The sequence below is a fragment of the Ranitomeya imitator genome, chromosome 7 (genome assembly GCF_032444005.1).
Source record: "Ranitomeya imitator isolate aRanImi1 chromosome 7, aRanImi1.pri, whole genome shotgun sequence".
Taxonomy (NCBI): Eukaryota; Metazoa; Chordata; class Amphibia; order Anura; family Dendrobatidae; genus Ranitomeya; species Ranitomeya imitator.
In genome coordinates, this window is record NC_091288.1 from 144194761 (window position 1) to 144208398 (window position 13638).

Below are 13638 nucleotides of genomic sequence, written 5' to 3' on the forward strand. Positions count from 1 at the left end.
TATGGATTTGACTGACTCAATTGAAGTCAATGTGTGGAAGAAGCTAAAAATCCACGCAAAGAATTAACATGCTGCAGAAAAAAACGCACTGCAGATACTCAAGGAAAATTACTGTTCATATGCACAACACTTCAGGAATGTCATTGCATTAGCTAGCATAAGGATTCCATAGCGTTTTTGGCTCACTTCCGCTCGGAAAAAACTCTGCAAAAACGCATCAAAGGGTGCAAGACTTTGTACAGGTTGCACTGTGTAATCTTGTAAGCAAAGTATGGATGTATTTATCCGTTATTTCCTAGATGATAGATAGATGGGCGTGAATATGTCAGCTACATTTCTAAGAATCTTGGTTGCATTGCTCATCTACATAGCCAGTGCCAGGATTTTTACATTTTGGCTGCAGTATGTGCGCTGTTGCTTTTTATTTCAAGACTTCATAGTGTAAAGTGAATTACGGTAATTCAAAAACATCTAAGCTAGAAATGCTTAGCAGCGCTGGGGAATACAGGGTACAATATTTACTACATTTCGATCTGGGTCCATGGACTTAGAAATCGCCTGCTAAGCTAACACGTTTTGTACATAAGGTATTCCATGTGTCCTAAAAGGTTGTATGTGTCTCGAGGGAAGGTCTTCTAGAAATTGAGAGGTGGAGGAAGCAGTGTTTTTCAAATCTATATTTTGTAAAGGAATTTTCAAAAAAGAATTTGTCCAAATTTTGGAAAAGTTCTTTAAATTTTTTTTTTTTGTTATGGTTCTGTTGAGCAATCAAAGGAAGCCACACTGATTTTCTGCCAGTGCTTAGCTGCAATGATAAAATTATATGATGTCACCATTTAATAGTAGGAGGAAACTTCGGCACAAGCAATTTTTCAGAGGTGTATCTTGTGATACGTGACGTTTTATTATTCAAGATCCGACAATGAATACTGATGTGCAACCAACGTTTTGAGTACCAAGAGATTTCAGCCCACCTCTTAATGATCACCCTATCAAAAGCTAGATCTCTCTTCTCTCAAAAGACATTAAGAAAACGTTAGAAAACATTGCAAAAGGCAAATTACATATGAACATAATCTTACAAAGGAAGAAAGGAGGGTACGGTACTTACTGACCTTAACGAAAATAAGCAAATAATTATAAAACCAGCAGACAAAGGGGGCTCTGTCATCATAGATAAGACATATTATACTTCAAAATTCAGTCTCAATTTAATGACACTACGACATATACCCCCATCTCTAAAATGTGCTTTGTGGGAGACAAGTCTGGGGACACTGCAGGCTATGGTAGCATGTTACGGCTACACAGGCTCCTCACAATAGCACGAGCAACATGCAGCCTGGCATTGTTTTGAAAACGGCTCCTGGGACATTTTGGAGAAATGGCTGCGCCAATAGTTCCACAACCAAGTCAATATAACGCCGAGATGTTAGTATATCTGGAATGGAGACTGAAGGTGTCTGGCTACCAGACATGATGCCATCCCACACCATAATCCCAGGAGTAGGACCAGTATGATGTTCTCATAAAGCCTTTTCATTGACATTTGGCTCCTGCTCTCAAAGGTTATCATTGTGCAGAGCATTAAGGCAGTGGAGGCTGGAAAGGAAGTCTAAACTCTTCTTCGATTAGTCCCACTTTAGTTTTGGATACAGTGATGGCAAGATAACATTTGTTCTCTTTGTGGGATTATTGTATGGGGGCATAATGTACGGTAGTCAGACGCTTCTAGACTTCATTCCAGCTACAATAGCAGCATGGAAGTAGTGGAGGTGCCATTTCTTCACAGTGTCCCAGGAGCTGTTTTTCAACATGATAATGCCAGGCCGAAAGCTGCTCATGTTACTTTGAGCAGACTTGCTAAGCTGAATGGCAATTAAAGACAGCTGCCAGCAGTGGCTCTTGATGATTTGCTGCCCAAGTACATGGCAGGACATTCCTCAGACAACCACTAATAATGTCACTGGTAGCTTGTCAAGACGTGTAAGTGCATTTGTTTCTGGTGCTCATTTTTTTATAATGAATAAATTGAGAGCTTTTGAACATTTTCTTTCAATTTTTAATTATTTTCATGGTAATAACATGTCTATCAATCCCATGATTTCCACAATTCCACAAGATCTCCTTTGGGTTCTTGCAATTTCAATGTTGAGGATTGCGTCTTACCCACTTTTATAAGTAGACAATCAATGTTATTCACTTGGCCTATGTAACTAATAACACAATGAATCATAGGACCCGCACTGATCCAGTGGATAGGTGATAATGTATGTAGTCTGCAATATCCCATTAAATGTTGCGCTTTCTAGGGTTAGCGGCAAACTATGGAGGCCTGCACGGTTTACACTTAGCCACTTGGCTTCCAACATTTGCTGGGATCAGTGGATTAATATTGTGGCTGGTAGATGTGAATATTATACATTGCCCTGATTATTATTGTTTGTTGTAACTCTACTGACCAAAAACTGTTCTTTCATTTCAGCTGAAATAAAAATTTGTTTTAAGTATTATCATGGTATCAGTGGATCTTTGAGAGCAACGACACCTTGTATCACTGTGAAGAATCCTACGGTAATGGTAAGTGTGACCGGCTTATACTGACCGTGGCACGGCTGACAGCGACTTATACTCAGTAGTCCAGGGACCGATAATGCTTCTGTGCAATAATCTGGATTAGATACTTTTTATATATACTTAGCTCAGAAAAAAAGTTACATCACAATTGCACAAAAATTATCATTTTTTTATGTCGACGTAGTGTGTCCAGTTTTGTGTCCATCTGGATAACAACTTCTTAAAGCCCCAGCAATCAGCTATGGGTCTGGCTGCTTAAATCCCAGGGTAGCAGCTGTTACGGCCCTGTGCAGACACTCATCTTCTGGCTTTGGACACTGCTGGAGAAATGTAGCGTGGCATGCTGTACACGTCAGTGAATATAGTACAGGGTGGCATCGAGCGCCCCATAAAGAGTGTCATAGATTGTGCACTAAGGATTGTTACATTACGTCTATTGCCTACACATATGGCCTCTTTATTAGAAGTGTGACCACTTGCGCCCCAAATTTATATCATATTAATCACTATGAAAATCATGTCACAAAACATTAAAGGGGCTGCTTGGATAAAACAAGTTCTCTTTTATCCTATAGATAGGTGATCTCTTGTTGGTCGGTGGGGACCTGTAGTGATTGGCAGAACTGTGACATCTTATCCCTACTAGTCATGGCACAGTATTGCACGTGCACGACCGCTGCCCTGGCCATTGTCTATGGGGCCTCCAATTGCTGCTCTTTTGCCAGCACCCTACGGAGAATGTACTGTGTGAAGTGGCGGCCATGCTTTCAGCTTGCCACGCCATTATGTAACAGGGATAAAAGTACCCTGATGGGGATAATAAATCCTGATATGCCGATCAATGTGGGTCCTAGTGATGGTCGGGCACCCACCAATCAGAAAATTATTACCTTTCCTGTGGATAAATGATCACTTGTTTTAACCAGACAACCCCTCTAAGTAGTGTGTGCACCAGTGCATCTCGGTGACCATAACCACCCGTCCTGCATCACAGGTCACATAAAGTAACAGACATGCCGATATAACAGCAAAGTAATGTGAAAAGCCTTCTTCTTATATACTGACAGACTAACGTCAAGTTTGCTGACTAGTCAATGAGCTGAATGAATAGATGCATCACTGTAAGACAAGTAACGATGCCCGCCCCAAGCATTGCAGGCATGTCCACAGGAGACCTGCCCGTCAGCTGGATGGAGAATGGTGACCACCGCTGGCGTCTCACCGTGGAGCGATGGCTGCACTTTCACCACATTACTTATGCATGGTATATGTGGATCATTAATGCCTCTCTCTTCACAGATGGGTGCAGATGGTATGGATGGATTTTCCGCTTCTCAGCAATCTCGAAAGCTTGCTAGCTTTACTTTATCAGGTAATGGCTAATTTTACCATAAATAGCTTGTAAGCCTTAAAGGTTGTTTCCTATTAGCACAGTTTTAACCCCATCATTTTGCTCTACATAGACGTAATAAAATCGGTTATGCTAATCCATCCCTGATCCAGGGCCAGCTCTCTGCCACTGCTCCGGTACTTGTTGACAAGCGGAAGAGGTGACGTCCTGACTAAACTGCTTGAGACCGCTGCTGCCAATCACTGAACTCAGTGATGAACCTGATGTACAACTGGGCCCAGTGATTGGCTGTACCAGTCAAATACGCTGTAGTGATGATGTCACCCTGCAGTCTGCCAGCAAAGAGCCTTAGAGTATAGCAAATTTTACGTTGTTTATGAAGGGCAAGTTGATGGAGTTAAAAGCTGTATTCCTAGAAAACCCCTTTAAAATTGTTGCTGTGTTTTAAAACGTTTTCTGTGTAGGCAAAAAAAGTGTAAATTGCAGTAATATAAATTATAAGGTTTACTCCCTGATTAACAAGTTATCCCTTATACTCAGGGTAGGAGATAACTTGTAGACTGTGAGCCCTCGTGGGCAGGGTGCTCTCTCCTCCTGTACCAGTTGGTGACTCGTATTGTTCATGATGATTGTACTTGTTTTTATGTATACCCCTTTCACATGTAAAACGCCATGAAATAATCGGTGCTATAATTAATAATAATAACTTGCTGAGGGTCCACCAATGGGACCTCCATTGATCCTGAGAGAAGGGACCTAGTGCTTAGAGAATGGGAGCTCTGCAGCCCTGTTTGAGTAGAGTTGAGGTGTGCATGATCCTCGTTCTTGGGATTGCTGAAGAGCCACCAGCTAGGAGCCCCATTGAGAGCCAAATGATGCTGTATCATATTCCTTTGGTTTACAATTAACTGGTTTGGATATAACCCTTTAATAAAATTGCTTATACTTAGGTGCAATTTGGCATATAAGAACAAGGACATATCTTCACATGCATATGAAGATTTGGATGATAAAATTGTAAAATTACTAACTTACAAGCACTTGTGTGAGAATGGTTGGTCCCAAAGAGCTCACCGATACCAGCGTGGTCGTGTAATAGGGTGTTACCATTGTAACTAATCAGTTTGTGAAATTTCTTCCATCCTAAATATTCCATGATCACCTGTGAGTGTTTAGCACCCGCAGCAACCTGGCCACAAAGTAGCAGATCATGTGCAGCAGGGCTACCAAGTGACGTGTGTCCCAATGCACACAGCAAGGTCCAGAAGGCATGGTTAGGTGACATTGTTGTGGAAGAACTTGACTGGCTTAGAGCCCTGACCTCAACCCTGTCCTACACCTTTAGGGTGAACTAATATGGAGATTGTGAGTCTGGCCCTCTTGTCCCAAATTGGTGTCTGACCTCACAAAATTCCCACAGTCACACTCCAAAACCTTCTTGTAAGTCTTCCCAGAAGAGTGGATGCTGTTATAGCTGCAAAGGTGGAACCACCTCCGTAGCAAACCCTATGGATTTAGTATTGGGCATCAGCAAAGCTCCTGTAGGTGTAATGTGCAGGTGACCCAGTATGTTTCTTCTGTTTCTTCTCCCTTTTCCTTCTTGTCGTTCATATACTGTACATCCAAGAAAGGTCTACACATCACATTCAGCCAGGGATGAAGAACTATTTTTTTTTTACCCATCTGCATGTATGTTTTGGCAAAAAAGAAACCTGAAAGGAATGCAAACCACCAAAAACATATCGGATACAGGCATGTGTGATGTAATGGAGCTTGATTACTAGTCTGATTAGTGGTCTCTGGGTCTCACTGTCAATGGCAAAATTATTTCTACTAAACATATTGTCACCATTTTCACCTAACGGCTTCTATCAGAATTCTGAGGGATTTTAGATCTACAGTGATGGCTAGTTGGTAATGTCACCTATGACTCCGGCAGACAGATATGGTGCGGGGTGAAGAGTCAGAAACATGAGTGATCCAGAAGCGATGAGCGCACAGAGCCTGATAGAAGGCTCATCTTCATCCGAGGACCGGAGCCTGGCAGAATAATACTTTACTCTGTGCTGCATTTAATCCCTCACATCTGTTTGTCCTCGGAGCAGCTGTCTCCGCTGGCTTCTCTTTGGCCTGACCTTGTTTACAGGATATGTATGGTAGATTCTTGGCAATGCTGGATTACTTAGATTGAAATTATCATATGGATGATGCACCACCTGCAAACCATAGAGAAGATCATCCCCATTGCTTTTCCTGCATTTACAGTAGTATGAATGTAGTCTGAAAATACTGGATTTATTTTGCCTTGTGCCTCAGGGACCAATAAAGTGGATCTCCAATCATTTTCATATCTTCTAATCTATAGAGTTGTTTGTGCGCTTGTTTTTTGCAGGGTGATTCTGTCATTTTGATTTTTTTTCTCTCATCTGGCAATCTGTGTGGGATATATATTTTTGTATTTCTGAACTCAAACAGTTCTGCATGCGGTAGTATATAATATGTTCATTTTATGTGTTTAAATTTCACTATTTGGATTATGAGAAAATCCCATGCTTATAAATGTTTTTTTTTTTTTTATATATTTTCGTTGTTTGTATTCTTTGCATTTTTATGACCCTGAACCTGCGATTGCTTGATTACCTATTGCCTATACAATCAATGTAATGCTGTAGTATGGAAACCAACCACAGGCTAGTCTTTATAGGTATACTAAGATGACAGGCACAGGGGCTTTCAATAGGCCCGTGGCTGTCATAACAACTCACTTGTAACCTACAATCACTTCAGCTGGATGTAATGGGGTCTTTTTCTCTGTTTTCACTGATAATGCCCCCTGCCCACATTTTGGTGATTCCTGTACTGGAAAAAACAGTACTGATGAGATCTGTGGTCTGTGTCCGTGTGTCATCCATATGTATGTACTTGACATCCGTGTATCTGGTTGCTGTCTGTGTGACACGTACTGGCGCCTGTGAAAAGCAGTACAGTTAGCTGTTCCCAGGCGCCGGGCCCTGAAAGCCGCTCTCATCATTGTTGCCTGGTCTCCCTGAGGCGAAAATGATGGCAGTTGTATTCAGCATCCGCTGTGTACATCCAGTGTAAAATGATGAACTAAATTTTAAAAATAGCGGCGTCTCCCACATCATTTTAATAGTCAGCAAAGGAAAATCCCACATTTGGGGCCTGATGTTAAAGGGAACTTGTCACCCCCAAAATTGACGATGAGCTAAGCCCACCAGCATCAGGGGCTTATCTACAGCATTCTGTAAGGCTGTAGATAAGCTCCCGATGTATCCTGAAAGATGAGAAAAAGACGTTATATTATTACTCACCCAGGGGCGGTCCCGCTGCGGTGGGCGTCGCGGTCCGGTCTGGGGCCTCCCATCTTCTTACGATGACGTCCTCTTCTGGTCTTCACGCGGTGGCTCTAGCGCAGGCGCATGCGTACTTTGTCTGCCCTGTTGAGGGCAGAGCAAAGTACTGCAGTGTGCAGGTGTCGGAAAAGTCAGAGAGGCCTGCTGCCTGCGCACTGCAGTACTTTGCTCTACCCTCAACAGGGCAGACAAAGTACGCCTGCACCGGAGCCGCCGCGTGAAGACCAGAAGAGGACGTCATCGTAAGAAGATGGGAGGCCCCGAACCGAATTGCGACACCCACCGCAGCGGGACCGCCCCGGGTGAGTATAAGGTACATAACCTCTTTTTCTTATCTTTCAGGATTCATTGGGGGCTTATCTACAGCATTACAGAATGCTGTAGATAAGCCCCTGCTGCTGGTGGGCTTAGCTCATCGTCGATTTTGGGGGTGACAGGTTCCCTTTAATAATCTAGGAAATGGGGCAATATCCCAAAAGGTTCCCAGGCTATTAATAGCCGCTCACAGCTGTTTTCATAGCATTTACTGGTTAGTTTACAGGGGACTGCAGCAAAAATTGACATAGGTTCCCCTTATAAATTCTAACCAGTAAAGGCTAAGCAGAAAGCTGTGACTTGATATTAATAACCTGGGAGCAGGCCAGGGATTTAGCCCCTCCTCCCAGTCTACCAACATCAGTCCTTAGCCGCCCCAGAAATGGCGCATCCATAAGATGAGCCAAATCTGGCGCTTAGCCTCCGCTCTTCCCACTTTCTCTGGTACGGTGGCAAGTGGGTTATAGTATTGGGGTTGTTGTCAGCTTTGTATTGGCAGCTGATATCAAGCCCAGGGGTTAGTAAAGCAGAGGTGTCTATAAGACGCCCCTATTACTAACCCTGTAGTCACATTGTCCAAAAAAAAAACACAGCCTGAAAAAAGTATTTTATTTTAAATAGTGTGGAGCCTGTATGGGCACCAATCACCATCAAGGGGCGGCCTTTATTAAATCTCCATAAAATCACATAATACGTGCTCATATTCCACACAACATAAGAAATCAATAAATTAGCAACCGATTACGGTTATATCACATAAATACTAACAACAATAAAAAAGAAAAAAACACAGGAGACATGACATCAGATCGCTGTCCCAATCGTAGCTCTAGCTATTCCGTTGCCATGGAGATAATTCCACCAATCACCAGATATTATTCATGTCCGCATGTCACTTATCCAATCGCTGTTTGCTGGAAAATAAAGGCGCACAAACTATCTGTAGCCAATCACCACCTACCCATGTAAAGGTGTCCATCCGCCCTAGAACGCCTGCGCACAGTGTACACCATAGTGGCGATCATGTGACCACCTCCTGGTGTAACACACAGCGCACGCGCCCAGCGTCACAGGCTAAACGTCATCGCCGGAGACACGGCATAGAGCGCAGTCACATGATCGGCACGGAGGTGCTGTAGCGAGTAAACGCCAGCATCTCCAGCACGCCCACATGCCGCACCACGCCTGCGTTCACAGAGAGGACGCGGACCCAGCCAAATCCATGGCAACAACCCTCTATACACATGGGATATATCAATCACAAGCTGATTTGGCAGACAAGGATCAAAGGGAGGAAAATACGTTTAAGCTAGAGAATATGAAGCAAGGCGGTAATCTTTGGACTGATTTGTTTACGAAGGTGACTGACAGAAATAGTCTTTTGTGCTATGATAGTTACCACCCTAGAAGGATGATGGATTTATTACCTTGGAGCCAGTTAGTTCGGGTACATAGGATAGTCACAGCCACTGAGGTCTGTGACAAAAGATTGGATGAAATGTGTCAGAAGTTCATGCTAAAGGCCCCTTCACATTAAGCGACGCTGCAGCGATACCGACAACGATCCGGATCGCTGCAGCGTCGCTGTTTGGTCGCTGGAGAGCTGTCACACAGACCGCTCTCCAGCGACCAACGATGCCGGTAACCAGGGTAAACATCGGGTAACTAAGCGCAGGGCCGCGCTTAGTAACCCGATGTTTACCCTGGTTACCATGCTAAAAGTAAAAAAAAACAAACACTAGATACTTACCTACAGCCGTCTGTCCTCCAGCGCTGCGCTCTGCTTCTCTGCTCTCCTCCTGTACTGGCTGGGAGCCGGAAAGCACAGCGGTGACGTCACCGCTCTGCTTTCCGGCTCACAGCCAGTACAGGAGGAGTGCAGAGCGCAGCGCTGGAGGACAGACAGCGTTAGGAAAGTATCTAGTGTTTGTTTTTTTTTACTTTTAGCATGGTAACCAGGGTAAACATCGGGTTACTAAGCGCGGCCCTGCGCTTAGTTACCCGATGTTTACCCTGGTTACCAGTGAAGACATCGCTGGATCGGTGTCACACACGCCGATCCAGCGATGTCTGCAGGGAGTCCAGCGACGAAATAAAGTTCTGGACTTTATTCAGCGACCAACGATCTCCCAGCAGGGGCCTGATCGTTGGTCGCTGTCACAGATAACGATTTCATTAACGATATCGTTGCTACGTCACAAATAGCAACGATATCGTTAACAATATCGTTATGTGTGAAGGTACCTTAGAGGGTATCCGAAGGTGAAAGTGATGAGCCATAAAGGTACTGTCACACTAGACGATATCGCTAGCGATCCGTGACGTTGCAGCGTCCTCGCTAGCGATATCGTCCAGTGTGACAGGCAGCAGCGATCAGGCCCCTGCTGGGAGATCGCTGGTCGGGGAAGAAAGTCCAGAACTTTATTTCGTCGCTGGACTCCCCGTAGACATCGCTGAATCGGCGTGTGTGACACCGATTCAGCGATGTCTTCACTGGTAACCAGGGTAAACATCGGGTAACTAAGCGCAGGGCCGCGCTTAGTAACCCGCTGTTTACCCTGGTTTCCAGCGTAAAAAAACAAACAGTACATACTTACATTCAGCTGTCTGTCCCTTGCTGTCTGGTTCCTGCCTTGACTGCTGGCCGTAGTGAAAGCAGAGCACAGCCACAGCAGTGAGTCACCGCTGTGTGACTCACCGCTGTGCTGTGCTTTCACTTTCACTTTGCGGCCAGCAGTCAGTGCAGGGACCAGACGGCAAGGGACAGACAGCTGAATGTAAGTATGTACTGTTTGTTTTTTTACGCTGGTAACCAGGGTAAACATCGGGTTACTAAGCGCGGCCCTGCGCTTAGTTACCCGATGTTTACCCTGGTTACTGGGGACCTCGGGATCGTTGGTCGCTGGAGAGCGGTCTGTGTGACAGCTCTCCAGCGACCAAACAGCGACGCTGCAGCGATCCGGATCGTTGTCGGTATCGCTGCAGCGTCGCTAAGTGTGACGGTACCTTAAGGACAAAGTAATTAAATTATCTGATGGTGATCTGCAAACCCATAGAACAAAGGCTAAACAGAAAAGTGTACCATTTGTTTTCACCTATTGTCCAGCCAGTAATGGCATTGCCAATATTTTGAATAGACACTGGGGGTTATTGCATAAGGGTTTGCCTCATATTCAAGACTTTTGTTCACGTCCCATCCTCTCATATAGACGGGGGCGTAATCTTAAAGATCGATTGGTGAAGTCAGATGTTGGGACAGATAGGGTTGCCGTCCAGAGGACATTGTGTCCTCCTCGGATGGGCAACTTTCCCTGTCTCAACTGTGCCTGTTGTGGCAACATGCTTAGGGGTGATAGTTTTCACCATCCTCGAACCGGTAAAAAATTTATGATAAGAGAACGTTACACATGCTCTTCGAAATTTGTCATCTATTTGATAGTATGTCCGTGTGGACTTATGTACGTTGGCGAAACAACGATGGAAGTGAGAGCATGAATAAGTAAACATAAGAGCACAATGAGAACAAATTTACATGATTTACCAATCCCAAAACATTTCAGTAGACACTCTATCAACCAATTGCGTTTTAGGGTTATAGATGGGGTCCCTGCCTTGAGGAGAGGGGGCGATAGGACACTTAAACTTAAACAAAAAGAGTTGAGGTGGATCTCGGTATTAGAGACGCTACAGCCTAAAGAGCTAAATGTAGATTATAATTTACAAATATGTATGTCCTGATTTTGGCATTATAGATGTCACAGCCTGATTGGCTAAATGTGGTTTAATAATCTACGAATATACAATTATATGTCCTGAATCCCCCGATTTACCTCAATGGTGCGTCTACTTCTGTGTATTTTTAACTATGTGCTGTTGTAATTTTTAATGTTTTACATTTTTTTCTATAGTGCACTTGGGATTTGACATCCCTTCTTCATATTCTCTAGCTTAAACGTATTTTCCTCCCTTTGATCCTTGTCTGCCAAATCAGCTTGTGATTGATATATCCCATGTGTATAGAGGGTTGTTGCCATGGATTTGGCTGGGTCCGCGTCCTCTCTGTGAACGCAGGCGTGGTGCGGCATGTGGGCGTGCTGGAGATGCTGGCGTTTACTCGCTACAGCACCTCCGTGCCGATCATGTGACTGCGCTCTATGCCGTGTCTCCGGCGATGACGTTTAGCCTGTGACGCTGGGCGCGTGCGCTGTGTGTTACACCAGGAGGTGGTCACATGATCGCCACTATGGTGTACACTGTGCGCAGGCGTTCTAGGGCGGATGGACACCTTTACATGGGTAGGTGGTGATTGGCTACAGATAGTTTGTGCGCCTTTATTTTCCAGCAAACCGATTGGATAAGTGACATGCGGACATGAATAATATCTGGTGATTGGTGGAATTATCTCCATGGCAATGGAATAGCTAGAGCTACGATTGGGACAGCGATCTGATGTCATGTCTCCTGTGTTTTTTTCTTTTTTATTGTTGTTAGTATTTATGTGATATAACCGTAATCGGTTGCTAATTTATTGATTTCTTATGTTGTGTGGAATATGAGCACGTATTATGTGATTTTATGGAGATTTAATAAAGGCCGCCCCTTGATGGTGATTGGTGCCCATACAGGCTCCACACTATTTAAGATGGCCACTTTTGATACATTGTATACTTGACAAAGGCCAACCCAGCCGAAACGTTGTATTTCTATGATGGCAGAATACAGATCGTTTTGGATACTATTCACCTGGTATGGACGCTGCTCCTTTTTCTTTTTCTGTGATCATTGGTCCGATTGGATCCTTGGACTTCTGAGCGTGCATCCTGTATCCGAGTGCTGGTGGTTGACTTTTTATATATTAGGAAGCCATTATCGTCCAGTGCGGTCATATTCCAGAGCTCTAGCCTCCATGGAGTGCCCTGAAATACAAGGTGTGCTCAGCGACATGGCCGAGGTAGGGAGGCTGAAATGTCACCACTGAACAAGACACAGTGTAACGCCGTTGTTTGTGCCTTGTTTCCCCAGCGTTACTCTGCATGTCTGTGCTCTTACCCTTTACTTCTTTCCCCCTAATCAGCTTGGATACTGTTGTCTGTCACCTCTATGGATTCTGCTCAGTTCCCTGCTCTGCTGCATAGCCGTACATGTGTTTGAGAATCTTTGCTCCGCTTCATGACCATCCGCGTGTGCAGTCCCTGGCTGCAGCCGTGGAAGCTATCCATGGGTTGTGAGGTCCTCTGCAGCTGGTGCATGACTTTCCACATGTGTCCAGGCTTGCAGCCGCTGCCAGGTGCCCTAGGCCTCAGTTCCTGTGCTGGCTATGTTGTACTGGTTTCTGTCTGTGCTTAGGGTGCATGCGGCCACACCTTTCCTGCTTTTATATGGGGCAGTGTGTGCACTTGAATTGCTGTCCCCAGCCTATTGCTGAGGGGCAGCTCCTTTTTAAGGTTCCTCTTTCCTGTTGGGCATTGCCAAAGCTTCTCATTAGGTTTCTTAACATAGCCATGTGTGTTTGGTCCTCCATGTTGCTCCTGGTCTGCCTGTTCTTCAGCTCCTGTTCTGCTGCTATCAGTTCTAGGAAAGCTGATGTCTTTGTCCCTGGACCCATCCTGTCTGTGTTGGCACCAAAGTCCTTGCCTTGAATGTGGATTCTTGCTGTTATATTCCTGAAGTCCTTCTGTGTCTTGAACCATGTGCCCAGTGACTGTGAGTCTCCTGTAACCTGAGTCTTGAAAATAAACCTGTGTTCGTCTTCTGAAGATGGAGTCCGGTGGTCCTGCGGATAGTCTACTAAGCTGTGCTCAGCCTACTATGCGGTTCTAGCTCCGTCCAGCTCCGCTCCGATGCTGCGGTGCCTGCACTATACCGCTTGAGTTCCTTTCTAGGTTGTGTCTGTTCTCCGGAGCCTGACAACCGCTGCCTGGTACCTGCAGCTTGACTACTGGTGCCTGGAGCCTGATGACCGCTGCCTGGTGCCCGTAGCCTGACTACCTCTGCCTGGTGCCTGATGACCGTCTTCTGGTG

The 13638-nt window shown here is 44.9% G+C and overlaps 1 protein-coding gene across 2 annotated transcripts in view; it reads left to right on the top strand.

The window, feature by feature from the left end:
* The window catches only part of HECW2 (HECT, C2 and WW domain containing E3 ubiquitin protein ligase 2), a 378118-nt gene that overhangs the window by 224696 nt on the left and 139784 nt on the right, over window positions 1-13638 (top strand). For both annotated transcript variants that reach the window (XM_069733887.1, XM_069733888.1), the window contains 2 exons: window positions 2486-2580; window positions 3877-3949. In XM_069733887.1, the coding sequence (XP_069589988.1) occupies window positions 2486-2580; window positions 3877-3949 (168 nt within the window). The remainder of the gene's footprint in view (window positions 1-2485; window positions 2581-3876; window positions 3950-13638) is intronic.